The 24,898-nt window shown below is 39.7% G+C and overlaps 1 protein-coding gene across 1 annotated transcript in view; it reads right to left on the bottom strand.

The window, feature by feature from the left end:
* Positions 1 to 24,898, bottom strand: part of PAPPA2 (pappalysin 2) — a 281,960-nt gene that overhangs the window by 233,980 nt on the left and 23,082 nt on the right. The window contains exon 2 of the mRNA XM_065870845.1: positions 10,836 to 11,907. Coding sequence (XP_065726917.1) covers positions 10,836 to 11,907 — 1,072 coding nt within the window. The remainder of the gene's footprint in view (positions 1 to 10,835; positions 11,908 to 24,898) is intronic.

The following is a 24,898-nucleotide window of genomic DNA, read 5'->3' as shown; positions in this document are numbered from 1 at the left end:
GACAAATTGGGAGATTGGGGTTGACAGATACACACTACTAGATATAAAATAGATAACTAATAAGGTACCTACTGTATAGCACAGGGAACTCTACTCAATACTCTGTAATGACCTACATGGGAAAAGAATCTAAAAAAGAGTGAATATATGTATATGTATAACAGATTCACTTTTCTGTACAGCAGAAACTAATACAACATTGTAAATCAACTATACTCCAATAAAAATTTTAAAAACAAAAAAGAAGTTTGGTTAAATATAAAGACATTTTCATAGATATTAAAATTAAGAAAGCATATGACTAGCAAACATTTAATAAAGGAAATTCTAAAAAATGTCTTTCAGGGATAAGCCAAATGATCCCATAAGGAAGATTTAAAATTCAAGAGAGATGGTAGATATTAAAACAGATATATATTTAAAAAGATGTCTATGGATCGACTGATCAATCAATCAATACATAGATATCTCTACACACAGCCCACGGCTCCCAATTGTTTACCGTTCAAATCCCTTAGCCCAACAGCTAAGGCCTTTCCAATATAACTTTTCCAATTTTCTCTCTTTCTTACTTTTCTCTAGGAAATTTCCCTTCCTTTCATATTGTTGTTCTTATGGAGGCCTGAGTATGTTTGCACATGACATTTGTATTTGGGTCATATCTTTGTCCTTGCCTAATAAACTCTTTCCTGCTTTTTACTATTCATATTTTAAGGAATCCACATTTTATATAACGTCTTTCCTAAGTACTAAGCTCATAGTGATTTCCATTGTCTTTCCCTCATCCCTTGAGATATATATCCTCTGAAACAATCATTATATAATTAAAATAAACAAATATTTATCATGCACCCACTATGAGCTAAGTACTTTGCTAGGCATGTAAGACTTATTATACCTGACACACAATATAGAATGGTAGTTGGTAACACAGGATCTGTAGTCAGAGTTTAATCACTGTCCTGACACTGCAGGATGCTAATTAACTATCTCAGTCTCAGTTTTCTCGTACATAAAATGGAGATAAGCAAACTATCTGCTTCTTAGAACTACAGTGAGCATTAAATAAACTATTTTATTGTGTTTTATTGGTAAAATAGATAGATACATGGTAGATAGACACATATAGAGACATCACAGTACCATGTATATATATATGTTATATGGTGTATATATATATATATAATCTTGCTATGAACTATGTAATTTACCTGGATTATCATGACATATTTGATTGAGATTTGAATTCTAAATCATAAAGTCCTAGGAATAAAACTGGCATTAAAATTCTGTGAGAATTACATTACTAGGAGTACCAAGGTTTAAGGTCTAAGAAATTATGTATGTCAGGAGTCTCCAAGAAGTAAAGATGAAAAGCCAGTTTGCTCTACCCAGAGTGTTGGCACCAGCCGAGAGATGTTGCCTTGGAACCCCGAGGAGCCCTCCCTGCCATCCTGTTCTTTTGGCCACAGTTGTTTAAATTCAAGGCTGGCCAGAAACCTATGATTTCTAGCCTGACGTGTAAAGATGAATTGGGCCAATACACATTAATTGTCTCCAGAATATGAACCAAGATTCTGCAAGAGACTGAGGCAATTAGCAATTGGATGTGAATCTTAAGAGAAGATTCGATGAGATAAAGCAGGAGCCACAGAAAGCTGAGTCTAGTTTTAAACTAAGGCTATTAGAGAATGGGAACTATGAGTAATATAGCAAATTGGGAACAAGATATGAACGGTGCAGGTGCACTAAGATGTAGAGAACCCTGCAGCCTTTGAGAGAAATGAAGTGTGAAACCTGCCTTAGTCCCTAGCAGCCTTCTAGCTCCACTTCCAGCCCATATGTAATTGTACAATAATTTTTTTTTTTTTTTTTAGTTAACTTGAGTGAGTTTCTGTTCTCTACAACCATAAAAGCCTAACTAAAATGTTTGGTAAGAATATTGGCTAATCTGTGACATCACCTCAAAGAGGCCCTTCTCATTGAAGGGCCCTGTATCCACTTTGCGGGGTCTGCTCTTTCTCTCAATCACTGTCTCCCCAGCTAATGAGGATTCATCTTACTTCCCGGCTACTATATTTCTCTGATTATCAAAATTTGCTCTGTGTTTCATAGTTTCAGAGTCATCTGGGAGCTCAGCCACTCAAATAATGAGATAATGAGTAAAACGGTTTACAGCCTTTCCCTCCTCAGCTAACATATTCACACTTTCATGGGTATCTTTAGTTACTTTACTTAGTTCTGAATATGGCAATCCTACAACAGTAAGGGGGCCAGTAGGAAGGATTACTAGAGTGTAGATTCTGAATATCCTTCTTTCTTCAATACAGAGTAGCACATTCTGCCCTTCCCAAACCCTTGCCCAACACTGTCATTTCCCCCATGTCATTTATTTTCCATTCATATATATGTTAATTCATTTTTAAAATATCAATTGAGCACTTCCTATGTTACAAGAACTATGAACGAAGAGCCTAAAGTCTTGTACAAGAGACAGATAACAACGGGTAATTACAATACTGTATGGTAAATCTGTACTCAAGAAGGAGTGGGCAAACTTTTTCTGTAAAGGGCCAAATAGCAAATATTTTAGGTTTTGTGGGCCACACAGTTTCTATTCTAACTATACAACTCTACCACATGAAAGCAGCCACAGACAATATGTAAGTAAATGCATGTCACTGCATTCTAATTTACAAAAACAAGTGGTGAGGCAAATTTGGTCCACAGGCCATAGTCTGCCAATCACTATACTAGGGTAAGAACATTCCTTTATTCAACAATTATTTATTGAACGCTCTTAGTATTTGTTGTTCTAAGTGCTAGGGTAAAATAGTAACTCAAACATACAAAAACCCCCTCTCTAATGGAACTTACATCCTAGTGGAGAATGTGGACGTTAAGCAAAAATTTTAAATACATAGCATGTCGGTGAGAAATTCCAAAAAGAGAAGTAAAACGGAGAAGAAACCATGAAGAGTCAGAGGAGTTGGGATTTTAGGTGAGGTCACCAGAGAAGCCTTCGCTAAGAAGGTGACTCTGAAAAAAGACTGGAAGGAAGAGGGAGCACTAGCCATGTAGGAATCTGGAGGATGCACATTCCAGCAGGATGAAAAGCCACTGAAACATTTACGCAGCAGGAATATGTCTGCCAAGCTAAGGGACAATGAGAAGGCCAGTGTGGCTGGAATGGAGTAAACAAGGGAGAGCATGGTGGGAGACGAGGCCCCAGAAATAACTGATGCCAGATTAGGTAGGGCCCTGTTGGTTATAGCAATACTATTGGCTTTGACTCTGAATGAGCGGGGAAGCTGCTGGAGAATTCCAGGCAGAGGAATCGCTTGGTCTGAAGTATACTCTAATAGGGTTACTCTGGCTGCTCTGTTAAAAAACAGACTGCAGGGTGGTGCAAGAGCAAAAGTGGGGAGAGCCTTAGGAGGCTATTGTAATAACATAGGTGAGAGACAATGCGATCAGAGCAGAGTGATGGCAGTAGGGAGATAAGAAGTGATACAAATGAGATAGATAATCCCTACTTGAGGACCAAGGAATGTTACCAGGAAAGAGGAAGTGACATTCTAACTGAACTTGAAGGATAAGTAGGAGTCAGCCAAGCCATCAGGCTAGGAAAATCCGGTCCACAGCCACAGACAGAGCTCCTGGTGAGAAGTGAGAGATGCACTGGGGTTCAGAAAATTAATGGGTCAACATCTTCCTCCAGGGGATGACGCTCTGATGAAACAAATCTTCAGAATAACCCATGATGCCCAGACTAACTACATGTTCCATATACTCCCCAACCTACTTCTCTGTGACTTTCATTCAGTCACTAAAGTAATATGCAAACAGTGTTCCTAGAGGAAAAAAAAGGAAAACATGTGTAAGTGTGCAGCTGTCTTTCAGATTTCCTAGGCTTAAATTCTAGGAAAAGATCCCTAAGTGAAATCCTCCGAGACAGACTGGCATCTGGCCAGGGTACCAAAGCCAGCACCCCAGCTCCTAGGAAAATACTCAAGTATCCTGAACAACTGAATGTGTTTGGAGACCAGGGTCTCTCCTAAAAATTTTCTAAGAGGAAATATTTTTAACCCAGACATACCACAGGGCTCTACTCACAAGTCTGCCTATTTGCCTAGAAAATAGCCATGAAAAGGAGAAAAACAACCTCTCCCCACTTACCTGGGGAGAAAAGTTCACTGAGCCAGCCAGGTGAACAGAAAAATTGTGGATTTCACTTACTCTATAGAACTGTATCTATTGAAACTACAGAGAAATTGGCCTGTAGAAAAACAACCAAGAGACATTTCTATTTGTTAGTAAACTTTCTGAGCTTACCAGAAGGTATTCTTATATCTTCTCTCCTATTCCCTTTGCCAGATAAAATGAGAATGAGGTGAGACTTGTCTCTTTAGAGTTTGCACAGCCTGTACATTTTAGTGGAGGGATTTAGATGTTTTCTTGCTGTTCAGTTTTAAAGTTTCTTCTCCATTTCTTTTTTCTCTGCCTTCTTCTACCCCTTACGCTTATTTTCCCCATGCCTGTTTTTTTTGGCTGCAGGGAACTTTGAATCCCAACTTCAAAAGAAACCTATAATGAAGCTGGGCTGATGTTTAACAGATCTGCCACTGCAGGGGCCCAGCCCAACCATTCCTTTGGCTCAACAGCCACAGAGGGTGGGTGAGCAAAGCAGAGCTAATCCAGAGCATCCAGGTCCGTGCAGCACCAATTTCTCCACCTGTTCCCTTGAATGTCACATGCAACTGCCCTCCTGTCCCATAGATACATATCCTATAGTGTATAACTGCAGACACCACTCTGTGCCATGTTTCTGCAGGGCACCTCCCAGCCCACCCTCTTGAGGTCCCTTTTAGAGGGAAGCAGACCATGCTCTAGCATTGCTATATACAGCAGTTCTTCTGCTCTCAAACCCCCCACCATCAAAACTCAGGAAATGAGGCAGAGAAGAGACAGTGAGGCACTAAGACACAGAGACTTCAGCCCACCACAGGCATCAGAAAACAAATGCATGGCATTGCCTTGATCCCACTGTCTGCTTCACAGCATGGTGACACTAGGTGGTTAATGACTCTCACTTAAACTGTTCTCAGCCATTTGTTTGTTGTTGTTTTGGGGGGCAGGGGGGAGGGGGCTCACTGAGCAGCATGTGGGATCTTAGCTCCCAGACCAGGGATTGAACCCGGGCCTTTGGCAGTGAGAGCTCAGAGTCCTAACCACTGGATCACCAGGGAACTCCCCTCAGCCATTTGTTTTTATTTGGTGATTTTTCTCCACATGATAACAGTGATGAAATCTGACACACAGAAACCAAAGCAAAGAAGTAAACATAGTGCTCTAGATTTGGTTGGATACTAAGCTCAACTCTGATGTGAAAAGGAGAGAAAGAGTAAGGGATGGAAAGTAGATTCAGCAGCAAAGAACCCTTCATCTCTGAGACATAATTTTAGAGAGAAAAACAACAGAAACAAGTCATGACCAAAAAGAAGCTGAAGCCTGCAAAGATTAGGAAAGCTGAGTTTCCCTTAGGGCATAGAGATTCCCTTGGCTTGGCTTCCTAGGATGCATCATAGGGAGTAGCCAATGACATTTGTGATTTTAAGAAAGTGGACTTTCAAGCCCTTCTTTCCCCCAGCAATTGTAGACCCTCTCTTAGGGCAGCTACTATGTAGAAACATACCTCTGGCGTATGTAGCCTTCCCTTTCCACAAGCCAAGTTCCTCTATCTTGGTAATTCTGTTCAACTGGCTGGGTAATATATCTATAATTCATATCTCCTTCTGACCAGCCCCAAGTCTGATAAATACTCTCCCTTTGATAGGCCCATCTGGGTTACAGATGTTTGGTGCTGTATTCCTCAGGCTCTCTCCTCCTGTCAGAGCTTTTGGGAGAGGAACTCCTTTGGGCTACATTTCTGGTTTCTTGCTGGGGGTGGGGGAAGAGGGAACATTGAGCAGGATTTGAGAAACAGGAAGGATTGTTCATAAAGCAATCACTGTACTTGCACGTTAGTAATCTATCTGTAGGTGTGTCCCCCACTTCCCAACCACCCCCTACTAAATGGTGAGCTCCTGAGTAGAGGGACTCTCTGCCTGGCACGCTCTGCTCCTCAAAATATGTCTGGAAAAATTTGTTGGGAGTTGGGTCTCTTTAGAGTCACAAAATAAAGGAATTGTGAACTTGAGCACTGTGATTTAATTGTAATAATAGGGCTGCTAGATATGGGTAATTTAGTTCAGACACAACCACCAACTCTACCAAGTCACAGGCCCTCATAGAAATCCAGAGATCTACACCTCTATGAATCCAAAGTCCTTTCAAACAGTCTAAGCCATGGCACAGAAAAGCAGTCTATACTCTATGTTCTGCTTTTAGTGCCTCAGACTGGATTTCAACCCAGGTATTTAGATAAAATTACTAAATCCCTCCACTAAGGTATTAACACTTACTCTATGTATTCTTTATATTTGTCCCTTTGTTTAGCTTACTGTGTCTGCCACATCACAGGAACTTGATAAATAATTTTTTCAAAATATGGTTCTTGCCAATAAGAGTTACGAAAAACAGTCAATGTTTTTAATAATAAAAATTCAGCACAAGAAATACAAGGCAGAGAAGATGGAGTACGAATAAAAGGTCTGTACATGAAATAAGTATAAGGGAATTGGGAAAAAGAAAACTTATCCTTTCCACTACAGTCTGCCTTCAGATTTCTCCCTCTAAAAGAGGAAATTCATAGATAAATATCCTTTTTTAAATCATAAGAATAGAGATATGAAAGTGTGTTTCCTATTGTGAATAAGCACTAGACATCTGAGAAAATCCACCAGCATGAAAGACAGATAAGAATTAAGAGAAAAAAAAAAAAAGGAAAAATAAAAGTTGACTATAGATGAATCAGATATAGTACACAGGGAAAAAATTCAGAATTCATCTTATTTTTAGCCTCAAAAAAGGGTGCATCCTTAAAATAAAAACAGACTAATATAGAAAATCAAAGAGTAAAGTCTTAAATATATGATTGCTAAAATTAAAAAAAAATTCAATAGAAGACTTGGAAGATAAACTCAAGGAAATCTCCAAAATATAGAACAAAATAACAAAGAGATAGAATAGAAGTGAGAAAAAAGACAGAGAATAAGTTCAGGAAATAAATCTTCAGGCATTTCAGAGAGGAAAAAGAGATCAGAGAATTAAGAAATATCAAAGTAATAACTTCAGAAAATTTGCCAGAGGTAAGGGGCATGTGTCCAAATTGAAAGGACCACTGAATATCAACAAAAGAAGAATAAAAGGCCAACACTTAAAAAGAAATTATCATAAAATCCCTAAAGTAACAAGGTTAAAATTCAAAACCAATTTTTAATAGGAAAAAAATTCACCTCTAAAACACAGAGGCAACTAATGAATCTCTTCAAAAATTTAAGAGAAAATGTTTTCCAACCCAAAATTTTACACCAGGACAAACTATCAGTTTGGGGTAAAGGCAAAATAAAAACATTTTAAGAAATGCTTTTCTGAAAAAGTTACCTAAAACATCCTTTCTTAGAAAGTTACTTAAGGATGTTTTCCAGTAAAATGAGGTTGTAAATTAAGAGAGGTTCATAAAATTCAGGACATAGTGACTCCAATTCCCCCTCACAAAAGCAGTGAAGAGAAATTCCAGGATGACAACTGTGAAGCAGAACTAAAGATAACTGGTTAAGTCAGAAGAGGAGAGAAAAAAATAGAATAAACTTGAAAGGAGAGCTCCAGAGGAGTGTTAAAAAAAAAAAAAAAAGACACATTCTATAGATTAGCTAATATGATAAAGCATTTGAAAATGATTGAAGATATCAAAAAAGAAGGAAGGAAGGAAGATAAAAGAAGGGAGGGAGGGAGGGAGGGAGGGAGGAAATAGAGACTCAAGGGGGAGGGTGTATGTGTATGGGAGAGTGGGGGAGCTATGCCAGAAAGGAAATATAGTAAAAGAATAAAACTCTGATCTGCAACCAAAAGAAAAATATTCTACAGTCATAATGTTATAAATATATATATGTGACTCAACCAAAAATAGTAAAATTACTATGTTAGAAAAATGCAGAGGAGAGGGAGGAGACAAAGTAAAAGTCTCATCTTTGTAGTAAGAGCAAGTTATGCATATTGTTTAAAATTGATGAATCAGTCCTAATCACTGGTGGTTCAGTGGTTAGGATTCCACACTTTCACTGCTGAGGATGTGGGTTTGATCCCTGGTCAGGGAATTAAGATCCTGCAAGCCAAATGGCATGGCCCCCTCCAAATAATAATAATTTAAAAAAATAAAATAAAATTGATGAATCAAGTGATATAAATATAATATCTGGATATATGTACATGGAGGTTATTACCAAAAGAGGCAAGTAAAATAATTAAATATGGGAGAAAGGCTAGAGAGTGGAGAAGGATGAGGAAGAGTTAGGCAGGGGACTGTCATTCTTCCTTTTGGTACAATTTGATATTTTAACCAGGAGCATTTATTTTTTATTTAAATGTTTTTAACTATCAAAAAAGTATGACTAGTTCCTTTTATTCCACAAAGTGAGTTTTGCATGTAGGGGTAAGAAAGTTTGAAACGTGTCTGGGTCTACAGATAGAAAAGGATAAGTTACCATGGCAACTCTTAAGTGGTAAGGGGAATAAGTTATAAACACCCGGATGAGGGCAGTGGCAGTAAGTATTTAGAGACACAAGGGGCCACTCTAAGGAGAGTGATGCCTGGGTACCTTGAAAGACAGCTCACTCAGTCAAGGCAGTGGGTTGTTGTAATGAGCTAGTAGACAAATGAGAACAAGCCAGATTTCCCTGGAGAGTTCTCTGGAGATCCTAAGAGTTGGCAAACGTTGTTAGTGAGGTTTAGCTTCTGCTTAAGGTTATCAAAATCTAAAAACCAAACCCAAACAGAATCTTTCTTATGCAAATATTTCTGGTAATGTGATCAGTTCCCTGGGTATTATTATGTAAACAAAGGCTTCCCATCTGTCAGTTCTAATAATGATAATAACTAACGTTAGTTTAGAACTGTTTCTGTACTTTGAAAACTTTAGAGTTACCAAGCACTTTCCTGTACCTTATTTCATTTGTTTCACAAAAATAACCCAAAGATATAGGTAATGCAAAGTATTACCGCAATCACCCTCATTTTACAGACAAGACATCTGGGTTTACAAAAGTGACTTGCGCAACTTACACAGCTGGTTAAGTAGCAAGGACTCTGGAACTCAACTCTGTCCCCTGATTGCAAATCTTACACTCGATCCTTGATGTCAGACACCTGAGCTACAGGTGAACCTATTCATTGGTGCTAACTGCCCATGCACAGGGGCACCAAGAGGACTGACCACACGCAAGACCATGAATTACCACACAAATCATGGCCAAAACCCACAAAGGCAGCCATTCAGGTATTGGGTGGAAGCTGAGATCTAGTCCTCCCACCTCCCACCAACACTACACCCTACCTCAGGTGTGGGCCTTTTTATAATTCGTACAAAGGTACCAGTTATAAATGGGGAACCCTTTCCCACATACACAAATTACTAAGTTTACCACCCACCTCTCTCCTTTCTTACCTCCCTCTAACATTCCCCAACTCCTGCATCAACCATCAAATGGAAATCCTCCTACTGGCTTCTGTCTCACAACAGATGACACATCAGATCCATTTATTCATTAAAATAAACATGAAATAAGCAACTACGTCTCAGCCGCTGTTCTAGGCACTGGGAATGTAACAAGTGTTCTGGTCACATAGAGCTGATATTCCAAGCCAGGAAAAGACAAATAAACAAATACCCAAGAAAAACATCAGAAGTGATGTGTTATAGAGAGAATTTAAATTAGTTGACATAATAGCGATTGACTAGTCAACTTGGGAGATCAGGAAAGGCCTCTCCAGGAGGTGACATTTAAGTAGATTTTGGAATGACAAGAGAAAACTCACCAAGGGAAGACCAAGGAAAAGAGGATTCCAAGAAGATGAAACAGATAGTGCAAAGCCCTGGGGCAGGAACAAGTTTGATCTGTTCAGTGGAACAGAACAGTCACAGTGAGGCTGTGCAGTGTGGGTGGGGAGAGCAGGGGAGGAAGCTAGAGAGGAAGGCAGGGGTCAGGTTGTGATGCAGGAGACAGGAGGGGAGTTTGGATTTTATTCTAAGAACAGTGGGAAAAAAACTAAGAAGGGGAGTGACAGGATCTAATTTACCTTTTACATAGGATCTTTCCAGATGCCATGTGGAGAATGGAATTTAATGGGGCAAAAGAGGAAGCCTCCAGTCATCTAAAGGAGACTTGTGGTTAGACGTAGAATGTCTTATGTTCATAAAGCTGGTGAACTGCTCGAACTGCTTCACACATGGGCCTCCTCATGAATTCCTGTTACTTTGCTGGAAACCTAAGACTATAAAAGGAATGCTCACGTGTAACTGGTGCTGATTGGTTTCTATCGACATATACCTTGTTTGCTGTCTGTGAAGACGCCCTGGCTTCCTCTGATAGACGAAGTTGTTCAGCCTTCCTGTGTCTTAAGCACCTGGTGCGTGTGCATTTCGCACCACGTACACAGCTGTCTGCTCCATAGAAAGTGAGCTGTGAGGGCTGTGTCTCGTCTTAACCATCTCTGTGTTCCTAATCACCCAACACAACACCTGGTACTTCATGGAAGTTCAATAATATCTGGTGGAGTAGATGAATGTTTTATTTGGGGGCTGTGTGAACACTCTTTTGTCTCCAGAAGCCAGAAGGATAAAACGATGTTAGGAATGTACCCTACAAGCCAGATACCCCAAGCCCCAGTCCCTTACCTCCTAGGCGAGTCAGGGTCGAAGCAGGTCTTGTGCACGTCAGCCCCCTCCGGGTCACAGCAGTCACCATCATCAAAGTCGTTCAGCATGTTGTTGCACTCCACGTGGCAGATCCCATCCCTGCGATTCCAGGAGTAGCACCGGCCCTGCAGGCGGCAGTCGCCCCCGTCGTAGCCTGTGAGTGGGTGCTCACACTCAGGGTCACAGTGGTCATTGCCAATCTTGCTGGGCTCACAGTTCACGAGCACAACACGGTGGCGCAGGGTGGAGTTGTGGACCTGCTGGATGTTCAGCTGCCAGCTGATGTTGTAGCGGCTGAAGGCTTCATTGAGCACTTCATGCTGCCGACTGATCTGCTCCTCACTTACGGTGGGGTTCAGGCCCTCGTCGTCGCAGATGTTTACTACCTGGTAGCGGATCACCTTCTCTCCCCGAAGGGGCCAGTGCCAGCTGTACTGGGAAATCAGTTCCACGTTGTCACAGGCTGTTTGCCCACAGAGCGGGGGCTGCAAAGGTGACAGAATCTCAGGCTCCGGCTCAAAGCCCTGGAGAACCTCAAGCCGTGGGTACTTCCCGTCTCTAAAGGGGGCCCACTGTTCTTCCAGGGGCTCAAAACTGGCTGTCAGTAGCAGGGTGGTCAAATCCTCCACCTCGCTTGGCTGCTCAGGACTGTGCTGGAGGTGGCTTTGTGGGAGGGCCGTCGACCAGAAGACCAGTGTGCCCAGGTGTCCACGGAAATGGTGCCCGTCCTCGGAGCTATCCCCACCCAGGAACAAAGAGCGACAAGATGCCATGAAGGGACTGTTCAGGGGACCGGACTGATCTGGACTACTAGCCACCTGAGTGCCATCGACATACAGGGCCATGCGCTGTCCATCGTAAGTGGCTGCCACGTGCGTCCACTTGCCTGGTTGATAGCGACCGTGACCCATCACAATGGTGGCTTTCTTCACGTGGTCAGTGCGAAGAGAGAAGAAGAAGCGAGCATCTCGCCTTCCCACATCCTTCCCTGAGCGGATCCCCAGGGCCCAGCCCTTGTCACTGATAGTGTGGGAGCAGTTATCAAACACACCTGGGAAAGAAGGAAGAGTCGAGGGGAGAAATACCAGATACAAAGGGGATGGAGAAAGGGAGAAGAAAACCCATATAAATAGCAAGAATGTAGGTTTTTCATGGGAAAAAAATAAGTGATACAGATTCTCCACCTAAGCTGCCTGTCCAGTACCCCGTATCAGGCTGGCAACATCTTTCCCCAAAAGGAACTTAACTTGAGATTTCATCCAATTTAAAGCATTCTGGTGTTTTTAAATAACTAAAGTGGAAGTTGTAAGGGGATGTCTAATGCAAGTGAAAACCATCCTCACCACTCTGTCACAAACGTTCCTCAGGGTGACTCTGTGTCCATGACTTCCCACTCTTTCCACTTCCTCAGAAGTCATGAGGGCCTTCATGGTTTTTACAAAAGTTAGTAATCTCCTACCCCTTCAAAAGGTCATTTTTCTCTATTGAATATTGAAATGATGATTCTTGCGGGGAAAATAAGGAGAAGACTGTAACATCCCAGACATGTTATTCCCTCTAGTGCCCAAGGGCAAGGATACCCATCATAGTGAACAGTTGTTCCCCAGAGTAAGCAAAATGACATTGCCCCACGGTCCTAGACTAAATAAACCTAGTCAAATTATAAGAATGATTGTTTTATAACCAATAACGCCCACCAGAGAACAGAAGTGGAACTTTCCCAGGTAAACGAAGCTCCTCACCACATGCTACCTTACTTACCACTTTGCTCATAGGAGGCCCAGCACTATTAAGTCCCATAAACAAAGGAAGGAATTCCTGTAGATAACTATGTCACTAACAAGTTGGCAGCAGGAAGAAGTAATCAGATGTAACAGGACCACAGATGAAATAGGAAGACTGAAGGCAATTTGGAGGCCTTGAACGTTCCCAGCAATCCATCTGCAGTTATGAACCCACCAGCCTCCTGGTCCCTCTTATACTATAGGCAGGGTCTCAACAGCAGCGTTCAATTGTAATTTACATAGAGGCAGTACATTCACACAGGAAATGCTTAGTAAATACTGCTTTAACTAATGAATGAATGTTAGAAAAGTCGGCTGGCCTTTAGATAGATACCTGAGGCTAAAACCAAGAGTTATTCTTCCCCAGCCTCCCCCAGCCAACAGTTTTACTTATTTACCTGAGCTCCTATATAATCCACTCAAAGAGTACCACTCTATGGACAGTTTGGATTTTAAAGCCATGAGTCCTCCCATTCTAATTGCAGGCAAGTGTCTTAAAAGTAGCTATGTTCTTCATAAATGATAGATTATCTTCTCTTCTGTTTCTAACATAAATCAATAACTTGTGATTTAAAAAATAAAATGTTCTTTTTAACAAAAGCAACTCGTCCCCAATCTAGCAATTCTAACAATTAGACTTCAAGTACTGGTGATGACTAGGTATAATACAATGGTGATGTTCTAGTATTGTTTGGAGTTTTTTGTTTATTTTTACATTGAGGTCTGTATGGTAAAGGAATGTAACAATTACTGCTTTACCAATTCTTGTACTGGGTAGATTTTCAAAAAAGCAGACAAACCTAGTGAGATCAGTAGTAAGTTTCCTGCTTCATAGTTTCTCCTTGGTTCACTTATTTTCATAAGTACATTTAGCCTTAATTATGTCCATCCACTAACCTGTGAAGAAATGTGCTGCAATATTTAATATCAGAACCATGGAGTTACTAACTTCTCAACTAGTAAATATCAGCTGGTTTTTTTAAAAAAATAATTAATTAATTTATTTTTGGCTGTGTTGGGTCTTCATTTCTGTGCGAGGGCTTTCTCTAGTTGTGGCAAGCGGGGGCCACTCTTCATCGCGGTGCACGGGCCTCTCACTATCGCGGCCTCTCTCGTTGCGAAGCACAGGCTCCAGACGCACAGGCTCAGTAGTTGTGGCTCACAGGCCTAGTTGCTCCGCGGCATGTGGGATCTTCCCAGACCAGTGCTCGAACCCGTGTCCCCTGCATTAGCAGGCAGATTCTCAACCACTGCGCCACCAGGGAAGCCCAATCAGCTGGTTTTTAAGAGGAAGAATTGAGGAGGAGGCTATTTCATATTTGTTGCATATACAGGTGTATATGAGTTGTGGTATAAATTATTAGGCTTGACTTATAAATTACTAGATAATTAGCTTGTTACCTGCCAGCATCTAACTGCAATTTTGAACACATTAACTTATTGTCCTTAGAACTTCTAGTAGCAACAAAATAATTGTTTCTACTTACTTAGCTCATAGGAAGCTATTAAAATTATAGTGTGTCTAAAATGTTATTTCTAACTTCTTGAGGCACTTACACAGAAGATGGAATTTTCTTTTCATACTAGTTTAGTTCTGATTAATCTAAATTTTAGTAATTATATTAGAAAGGATTTATTGGCCAAGAGCATTAAAATAGTCAATTTTAGTTGGGAGTTGTAGAAAGTATATAGAAGTATTACTTTTTGAATGATTATGAAAGTAATGATTATTTACTCTCTAATTTAATAAGATGTCACAGCAGCATATGTGAAACCTCACTAGGTACCTAGATAACTGCATTCTATTTGCTGTATTACCACTGCTCATACTTCATCTATAGGAAGAGAGTAAATAATTGTTGAAGCACTGCCCTGCACTCATTCCAGAGAAGGAAAAAAAAAAAAACCATATTTAACAAATAGAATTTTCCAACCCGATTACTGTGGACTGAACATTTATGTCTTCCCAAAATTCATTTGTAGGAACCCTGCTCTCTAATGTGAAGATATTTGGAGACAGGGCCTTCAGGAGGTGATTAGGTTATGCAGGTGGTGCCCTCATGATGGGATCAGTGTCCTTTTAAGAAGAAAGCTAGCTTCTCTCTCTGCTCCCCACCATGTGAGGATACAAGAAGACAGACAGCCATCTGCCAACCAAGAAAAGGGTTCTCTCCAGACACCAGATCTGCTGGTGCCTTTATCTTTCCTAGCCTCCAGAACAGTGAGAAATAAATTTCTTCTATTTAAGACACCCAGTCTGTTGTATATTTGTTATAGCAAACCAAACGAACTAAGAAACCAATGTCATCAACACTAGCCGTGGATCAGAATCACAAGTGGAACTTTCACAAATACAGATTCTTGTGAAACCATGTTGAGAGCTGCTGTTATTCTATATTTTAAAAACAAATCAAGGGCTTTCCTGGTGGCACAGTGGTTAAGAATCCACCTGCCAATGCAGAGGAACCGGGTTCGAGCCCTGGTCTGGGAAGATCCCACATGCCACGGAGCAACTAAGCCCATGCGCCACAACTACTGAGTCTGCGCTCTAGAGCCCACGAGCCACAACTATGGAGCCTGCATGCCACATCTACTGAAGCCCACGTGCCTAGGGCCCATGCTCCACAATATGAGAAACCACTGCAATGAGAAGCCTGCGCACGGCAACGAAGAGTAGCCCCTGCTCTCCACAACTAGAGAAAGCCTGCATGCAGCAATGAAGACCCAACGCAGCCAAAAATAAAATAAATAAATTTTAAAAGACAAAAAAACAAACAAAACAAATCAAGCTTCTGACTGCTGTTCAGTGGATGGAAATGCAGAAGACAGAAGTCGGGAATCTTAATTTTTCCAACCAGTGGAAAGAATTAGAAAAATTGTTATCAATAGGTTGTCAGACATGAAAGTGGAAATCGCATCTGAAATTCTTTTAAACCATTTGTTTTAAACCATTTGTTTAAAGATCACATCAGATAGAGCATTTTAGGTCTGTCTGAGGTCTCTACGTAACCATACGTTCTTGCTCATTAATTCAGAAAACTAGTGGAATGAAAGGCAGTTAAAAGAAACAGGAGCCTGTTATGAATAAGTGCACAGATATGATGGTGTTAGAGAATATGATTAATGGATTGTCTAGGATTCATTATTAATTGGGGCTTTTTATTATCTATAATACAACTCACATTTAAGACTACTGAAATGGAAATAAGTGTCCCCTGCTCCCGCTAAAAGATCTATTATTCCAAGAGGGGAAATTGTGGCATTGAAGCATAGTATGCTTACATCTCCCTGAGAATCACTGCCAGCCACCCCAACCTCTTTCATGACATCATGAGTGTGTCCTTGTGGGGATTTTCAAAATTTACAAGGACAGAGTAAATAAATGTTTCTACCCCCTGCATCTTCTATATTCTTATAGTCTGTACTGGTTAAAATCTGTTCCTCCAATCTGTAGGGTATTGAATGGAAAATTATCTGATTCTCTTCTCCCTTGAGACTGAATAAACCAGACTGCAGTTAAACTAGAATTGCAGTCTGTGCTCAGACAAACACAGACTTAGCCCCAACACTGAACCCGTAACCTGGAAGCTCTCTGCTTCACCCCTAGCTGGGGGGAAGAGGATCACGCTTGGCCACTTGAAGTGCTGTCACCCCACTAAGCCTTGAAGGGTTCACATTTCATCTCACTGTCTTGCTCTTCTTAGAAAAAGAAATTCCACTTGGAATTAGTCATTTCAGTTCCTCAAATATTTGCTGAACATCTCATTCATGCCAGATGTACACACTCTTCTCAGCTTTGGAAGAAAAGGTAGTCTTTGCACTTGAGGAGTTATAGTCTCATGGGAGAACAGGCAACATAGGAAGTAATTTTAATATAATATCAGAACTAACATCAAGAAATCCATAGGTGAGGGCTTCCCTGGTGGCGCAGTGGTTGAGAGTCCGCCTGCCGATGCAGGGGACACGGGTTCGTGCCCCGGTCTGGGAGGATCCCACATGCCGCAGAGCGGCTGGGCCTGTGAGCCATGGCCGCTGAGCCTGCGCATCCGGAGCCTGTGCTCCGCGACGGGAGAGGCCACAACGGTGAGAGGCCCGTGTACCACAAAAAAACAAACAAAAACAAACAACAAAAAAACACTAACAAACCAAAAAAAAGAAATACATAGGTGAGTGAAAACAAAACCTAATCACAACCCATAGTTCAGAGATGATTTCCTGAGGGGATGAGACCCAAACCTACTCTTGAAGAGTGTGTAAGAATGGGTCAGGCTAAAGAATTACAAATCATTCCACACAGTGGCAGGATGGGGAGCACCAGAGGTGAAACATGTCAAGGTAGGTCTTGTATAACACAGTAAGGGGCTTGGACTGTGTAAGTTAGGGAATACCTTGAGGCTTTCCTACTGCTGCCAAATGCCTCTGATATCCTAAGAACACACAGATGAACTCTAGCATGAAACACCATGTGGTTGACCTTGCCTCACACACTAGCTCCAACTGCAATTAAGAAATTTTTCAAAGCTTACAGATGGACAACTATGGCATAAGATATACATGAACACCACAAGAGTTCCACGTAGTTAGTTCACCCATGCACTTGTTGGATAGATATTTATACAGCAATGCTAGTCGCCGATCTCAGTACTTGGTGCTTGGGATTTCTGTAATAATCATACGGTTATTTGACATCATCAGGAGTTCAGTATAGTCAAGAAAATAAACCTTAAATAAACAACTACAATGAAATATGCTGACAGTTGGAAGTATAAATAGCTATGTGAACAGCAAAAAAAACACAAAAAAACAAACCTTTACTAAACCATGGACATAATAAGGCAAAAATTCTCCCTGAAGTTACTAAATGTCAACTTTCCAGCACTAGACTACCTTCTTAATAACTTAGTTCCAATCAAATCTGCCCAGGAAACTAAGGTCACCTTGATTACTAATCAGAGTGTCTGGGAAGGTTAGGGAGACCCAAAGCCAAAGAATTTCAAGAGGTAAGTTCAGGCATTCCCAGATCAAAGGTCCTGCCATTTCACCCAGAAACATTTACTGTAATATTTCATAGAACCTGCATTTATATAAAATATCCACTTTAGCTGAACCTTCTTAACTGTGATGTAGTATTCTTTTGGTTAATATTTTTTTCCTTCACTTCTTATCATGTAATGATATCTCCCATTTATACAGTACTTAAGCTTTCCAAAGCAATCTGCTGTAACTATCATTTAAATGGTAAAGCCATCCTGTGAGCTAGGCAGATGAGTATCCTCACCAGCCTTATTATATAGATGAGGACACTGAGGTTCTGAGAGGGCAGGTGTCAGTCTGGGTACGTAGAGTACACTAGAGCCAACGTGTCATGATTCTGAGCCTAGAACAGTTTTCTATGCTGGGGAAGACCATAGTGCATGGTGGTTACAAGCATGAGTCAGCCAGAAGCTACAGTCTCCAGTCTACCACTTAACATGCTGTGTGACCTCAGAAAAATTACATCATCTTGCTGAACCTCACTTTACTCACTTGCAAATTGTACCTGTAAAATAAAAATCTGTCCACCACTGGTCTTCTCTTCAGCATCCCTCAACCACAAGCTGAGATCACAGACCTACCTCATGACATTGTTATGAGAATTAAAGAACACATGTGAAGGATCTCAGCACAGTGCCTAACTCATACAAAGTGATTAATAAGCATTACCTGTGATGACTAGAAGGAATTTGATGATGAACTATCAAAGGGAAGAACAAATTGGATACAAAATCAGTGTTATGCAGATGAATGTTTAACAACTGGTTCTCTGAAGGGATAAAACCAAACAAACAAACACTGATTGTTGGCATTTGCTAATTTCTGTGGTGTAAATATTCCAACAATGGCCAATTTTAATTTACTGATGTCCCTGAACATGGAGTTGGGAAGAGACGTGTACAATTGGCTCTGGTGAGCTAGTCTGAGCCAGTTCCACCACTAGAAAGACTCAAAAGGAAAGCAGATACAAGCCACCACGTGTCTCCTTCACCCCCTGACTATTAAAGTAGATGTGGCTGCTTTGCTGGTCATCTGATTTTTTAAAATTAAAAAGGGGTAAGTGTGGCTTTGAGACTTACTATAAAGCTACAGTAATCAAGATATTGTGGTATTGGTGAAAGAGTAGACAAATAGATCAATGGAACAGAATAGAGAGCCCATAAATATAATCAATTTATCTTTGGCCAGGAGCAAAAGAAGCATAATGGAGCAAAGACAGGCTCTTCAATAAATGGTGCTGGAACAACCAGATATCCCCATATAAAACAAACAAACAAAAATAATATAGACACAGATCTTATATTCTTCACCAAAATTAACTCAAAATGGATCACTGACCTAACTGTAAAATGCAAAACTACAAAACTTGTAGAAGATAACACAGGAAAGAAAACGTACATGACCTTCAGTATGATGATGCCTTTTTAGATATAACACCAAGACATGATCCATGAAAGATATAATTCATAAGCTGTACTTCATTAAAATTAAAAACTAATTTTCTTCTAAAGACAATATCAAGAGAACTAGAAGACAAACCACACACTGGGAGAAAACACTTGCAAAAGACACATGGGGCTTCCCTGGTGGCGCAGTGGTTGAGAGTCCGCCTGCTGATGCAGGGGACACGGGTTTGTGCCCCGTTACAGGAAGATCCCACGTGCCGCAGAGCAGCTGGGCCCGTGAGCCATGGCCGCTGAGCCTGCACGTCTGGAGCCTGTGCTCCGCAACAGGAGAGGCCACAACAGTGAGAGGCCCGCATACCGCAAAAGAAAAAGAAAAAAAAAAAAGACACATATGACAAAGGATTGTTATCCAACATATACAAAGAACCCTTAAAACTTAACAATAAGAAAATAAGCAACCCAATTTTAAAACAAGTCCAAGACCATAGTGGATACCTTACCAAAGAAGATATACAGATGGCAAAGAGGCATATGAAAAAATGCTCCACATCATATGTCATTACAGAAATCCAAATTAAAACAACAATGAGATACCACTACACACCTATTAGAATGGTCAAAATCAAGAATACTGACAACATCAAATACTTGTGAAAATGTGAAGCAACAGGAATTCTCATACATGGCTGGTAGGAATGCAAAATGATATAGCCACTTTGGAAAACAGTTTGGTGGTTTCTTAAGAAACTAAACATAGTCTTACCATATCATCCAGCAATCGTGATCCTTTCTATTTACCCCAGAAAGTTGAAACTCTGTCCATACAGAAACCTGCACATGGATGTTTATAGCAGCTTTATTCATAATTGCCAAATCTTGAAAGCAACCACAACATCCTTTGGTAGCTGAATGGATATATTAACTGTGGTCCATCCCAACAATACAATATTATTCAGTGCTAAAAGGAAATTAGCTACCAAGCCATGAAAAGACATGAAGAAAATGTAAACGCATTTAACTTAGGGAAACGAGCCAATCTGAAAAAGCTAAATACTGTATGATTCCAACTATAATGGCATTCTGGAAAAGGCAAAACTATAAAGATAGTTAAAAGATCAATGGTTGGGCTTCCCTGGTGGCGCAGTGGTTGAGAGTCCACCTGCCGATGCAGGGGACGCGAGTTCTTGCCCCGGTCCGGGAGGATCCCACATGCCACAGAGTGGCTGGGCCCGTGAGCCATGGCCGCTGAGCCTGCGCGTCCGGAGCCTGTGCTCCGCAACAGGAGAGGCCACAACAGTGAGAGGCCCGCGTACCGCAGAAAAAAAGGAAAAGATCAGTGGTTGCCAGGGGTGAGGGGAGGGACATGAATAGGAAGAGCAGAGTACCTTTAGTGCAGTGAAAATGATCTGTAGATATACCTCAGTATACTTTTGTCCAAACCCATAAAAATGTACAGCACCAAGATTAAAGCCTAAAGTAAACTATGGTCTTTGGGTGATTATGATGTGTCAGTGAAAAGTCATCCTTGAGAATAAAACATTTAAAAAAATAATACAAAAATAAAAGATCATTCTGGTGAGTGATGTTGATAATGGAGGAGGCAATGCATGTGTATGGGCAAGGGATATATGGGAAATCTCTGTATCTTCCTTTCAGTTTTGTTGTACACCTAAAACTGCTCTTTAAAAAAAAAAGTATTTTTAAAGGGGTGGGGGGTGCGGTATATGTTTCTTCCACTCTGGGTTTTGAGCCTTAAAATTACCAAAGTACTCAGTGACTGACTGCTCCTGTAAAATAAAATCTGTCCATACCAGGTCTGCTCTTCAAATCCTTCAGTCACAAACTCGGATCACAGAAAGACCTCCACGGCTCATCCACATGCCCTCAGGAGTGATCCCCAGCCCTGCCTCCTTAACTCCACCAAGCAGAAGAAAGATGGACTCTGATAAAAAAGAAAAATTACCAATCTCCACATTTAGAAGATTTCTCAGTCTAGCAGAGTAAAGGCTGACAAAGCCAACACAGTCTAAGCCAACACAATATACGTGGTGAAATTCTGAGCTTGTGCAACATTGAGATTTTATAACTTTGGATGTACATGTGATAGAAGCAAACACGTTATAACTGTTGTTTATTCATCAAAACCACATTCTTGGGAGGAACAGAGGGACCAGATCATCAACATGATTTATGAAATCACTCAACACCAAACTGAACTATGAAAGCCCATGGGTTAGAAAAATCAGATCAAGTGATGTAACTCAAAAATGATGGTGGTACTGAAGCCAAACATTTGGGTCACATCGTCTTAAAACTTTAAGAATCATTCTTTCATAGAATGGCTGAATGGATTAAAAAAAAAAAAAAAAAAGAAGACGACCCATCTATATGCTGCCTACAAAAGACTCACTTCAGATGTAAGGACACACACAGCCTAAAAGTGAAGGGATGAAAAAAGATATTCCATGCAAATGGAAACCAAAAGAAAGCTGGGGTAGATATATTTTTATCAAACAAAAGAGACTTTAAAACAAACACTGTAATAAAAAACAAAGAAAAACAAACACTGTAATAAAAGACAAAGAAGGGTGTTACATAATAATAAAGGGGTCAATCCAACAAAAGGATATAACATTTGTAAATATTTATGCACTCAACATATAAGCACATAAATATATAAAGCAAATAACAACAGACCCAAAGGGAGAAATCCGTAATACAATAATAGCAGAAAACTTAATACCCCACTTACATCAACGGATAGATCACCCAGACAGAAAATCAATAAGGAAACATTAGCTTTAAATGACACATTAGGCCAGATAGACTTAATAGTTATATATAAAACATTCCATTCAAAAGCAGCAGAATACACATTCTTAAATGCATATGAAGCATTCTTCAGGATGAGTCATATGTTGGGCCACCAAACAAGTCTCAATAAATTTAAGAAGACTGAAATCTTCTTTTCAAGCATCTTTTCTGACCACAATGATATAAAACCAGATATCAATTACAAGAAGAAAAAGTTTTTAAAAAATCACAAATATGTGGAGATTGAACAACATGCTACTGAAAATCAATAGGTAAGCAAAGAAATCAAAGCAGAAATCAAAAAATACCTTGAGACAAATGAAAATGGAAATAGCAATACAACACACCAAAACCTGAAACATGAAGCAAAAACAGTACTAAGAGTGATGTTTACAGCAATAAATGCCAACCTCAAGAAACAGGAAAACTCTCAAATAAACAACCTAACCTTACACTAAAAGGAATTAAAAAAAAGAATAAAAGAAGCCCAAAGTTAGTAGAAGGAAGGAAATAACACAGATCAGAGTGGAAGTAAATGAAATAGAGGCTAAAAAGACAATAGAAAGTATCAATGAAAATAAGAGCTGGTTCTTTGAAAAGATAAACAAATATGACAAATTTTATCTACACTCAGCCAGGAAAAAAGAGAGAGGGTTCAATTAAACAAAATCAGAAATGCAAAATGAGAAGTTACAACACATACCACAGAAATACAAAGGGTCATAGGAGACTATTATGAACAATTATGCACCAACAAATTGGACAATCTAGAAGAAATGGATAAGCTTCCAGAAATATATGATTTTCCAAGTAGAAGAAATGTTATGAAGAAATAGAAATTTTGAACAGACCAATTACTAGTAAGGATATGAATCCATAATCAAAAACCTCCCAACAAACCAAAGCCCAGGACCAGACAGCTTCACTGGTGAATTCTACCACACATTCAAAAAAGAACTATTACCTATTTTCTCAAACTCTTCCACAAAATTGAAGAAGAGGAAACGCTTCCAAACTTATTTAATAAGGCCAGCATTATTACCCTGATACCAAAAACAGACAAGAACACCACAAATAAGAATATTACAGGACAATATCCCTGATTACATAGATGCAAAAATTCTCAACAAAATATCGGCAAACCAAATTTAACAGCACATTTAAAAAAAATCATACACCATGATCAAGTGGGATTTATTCCAGAGATGCAAGAAAGGCTCAACATCTGCAAATCAATCGTGATATACCACATTAACAAAATGGAGGATACAAATCATGTGATCATCTCAATAGATGCAGAAAAAACATTAGACAAAATTCAACCTCAATTTATGATAAAAACATTCAACAAAGTCAGCATAGAGGGAAAATACTTTAACACAATAAAGGCCATGTATGACAAGTCCATACTTTCACCCATAATACTCAAGGGTGAAAGGCTAACAACTTTTCCTCTAACTTCAGAAACAAGACAAGGTTGCCCACTCTTGCACTTTTATTTAACATAGTATTGGAAGTACTGGCCACAGCAGTTAGGCAGGAAAATGAAATAAGAGGCATCTAAACTGGAAAGGAAGAAGTAAAACTGTCACTATTTGTGAATGACATGATTTTATATATAGAAAATCCTGAGGATTCCATTAAAGAATTGTTAGAACTAATAAACAAATTCAGTAAAGTTGCAGGATACAATATCAATATAAACAAATCTCTTGTGTTTATACACACTAACAACAAACTATCAGAGAGAGAAATTAAGACAACAATCCATTTATAATTGCATCAAGAAAAATAAAATACCTAGGAATAAATTTAGCCAAAGAGGCGAAAGACTCATTGATGAAAGAAATTGAAGAGGACACATATAAATAGAAAGATATTTCATGCTTATGGGTTGGAAAAATTAATATTGTTAAAATGTGTGTATTAGCCAAAGCAATCTACAGATCCAATATAATCCCCATCAAATTTCCAGTGGCATTTTTCACATAAATAGAACAAACAATCCTAAAATTTGTATGGAACCACAGAAGACTCCAAATAGCCAAAGCAATCTTGAGAAAAAACAAAACTGGAGGCTTCATGCTCCCTGATTTCAAACTATTCTACAAAGCTATAGCAATCAAAAGAGCATAGAATTGGCATTAAAAATAGACACTCAGATTAGTGGAACAGAATAGAGAGCCCAGAAATAAACCCACATGTATATGATCAATTCATTTATGACAAAGGAGCCAAGAATACAATGAAAAAAGGACTGCCTCTTCAAAAAACGCTGCTGGGAAAACTGGATTGTCACTTGCAAAAGAATGAAACTGGACCACTATCTTATATTATACACAAAAATTAATTCAAAATGGATTAAAGACTAGAATGTAAGACCTAAAACCACAAAACTTCTAAAAAAAATAGAATATAAGTGACTCAACATTGGTCTTGGAAATGATTTTTTGGATCTGACTCTAAAAGCAAAGGCAATAGAAGCAAAAATAAACAAGTTGGACTATATCAAACAAACAACAGCAAAAACTTCTGCACAGCAAGGGAAACCATCAACAAAATGAAAAGGCAACCTACCAAATGGTGAAAATATTTGCAAATCTTATATCCTATAAGGGTCTAATATCCAAAATATATAAAGAACTCAAACAATTCCATAGCGAAACAAAACCCCAAAACATCTGGTTTTAAAAAGGGTAGAAGATCTGAATACACATTATTTCCAATGAAGGCATACAGATAGTCAACAGGTATTTTACAAAAGACTCCACATCATTATTCATCAGGGAAATGCAAATCAAAACGACGGTGAGATTATCACCTCCCACCTGTCAGAATGGCTATTATCAAAAAGACAAGAAAGAGCAAGTGTTGGTGAGGAGGTGGAGAAAAGGGAACCCTCTTGCACTGTTGGTGGGAATGTAAATTGGTGCAGCCACTATGGAAAACAGTATGGAGTTTCCTCAAAAATTAAAACTAGAACTACCATATGATCCAGCAATTC

Source organism: Phocoena phocoena, chromosome 1, assembly GCF_963924675.1.
Source record: "Phocoena phocoena chromosome 1, mPhoPho1.1, whole genome shotgun sequence".
Classification (NCBI taxonomy): domain Eukaryota; kingdom Metazoa; phylum Chordata; class Mammalia; order Artiodactyla; family Phocoenidae; genus Phocoena; species Phocoena phocoena.
The sequence above is the reverse complement of the archived record's forward strand: the minus strand, read 5'-3'. Positions and strand labels throughout refer to the sequence as shown.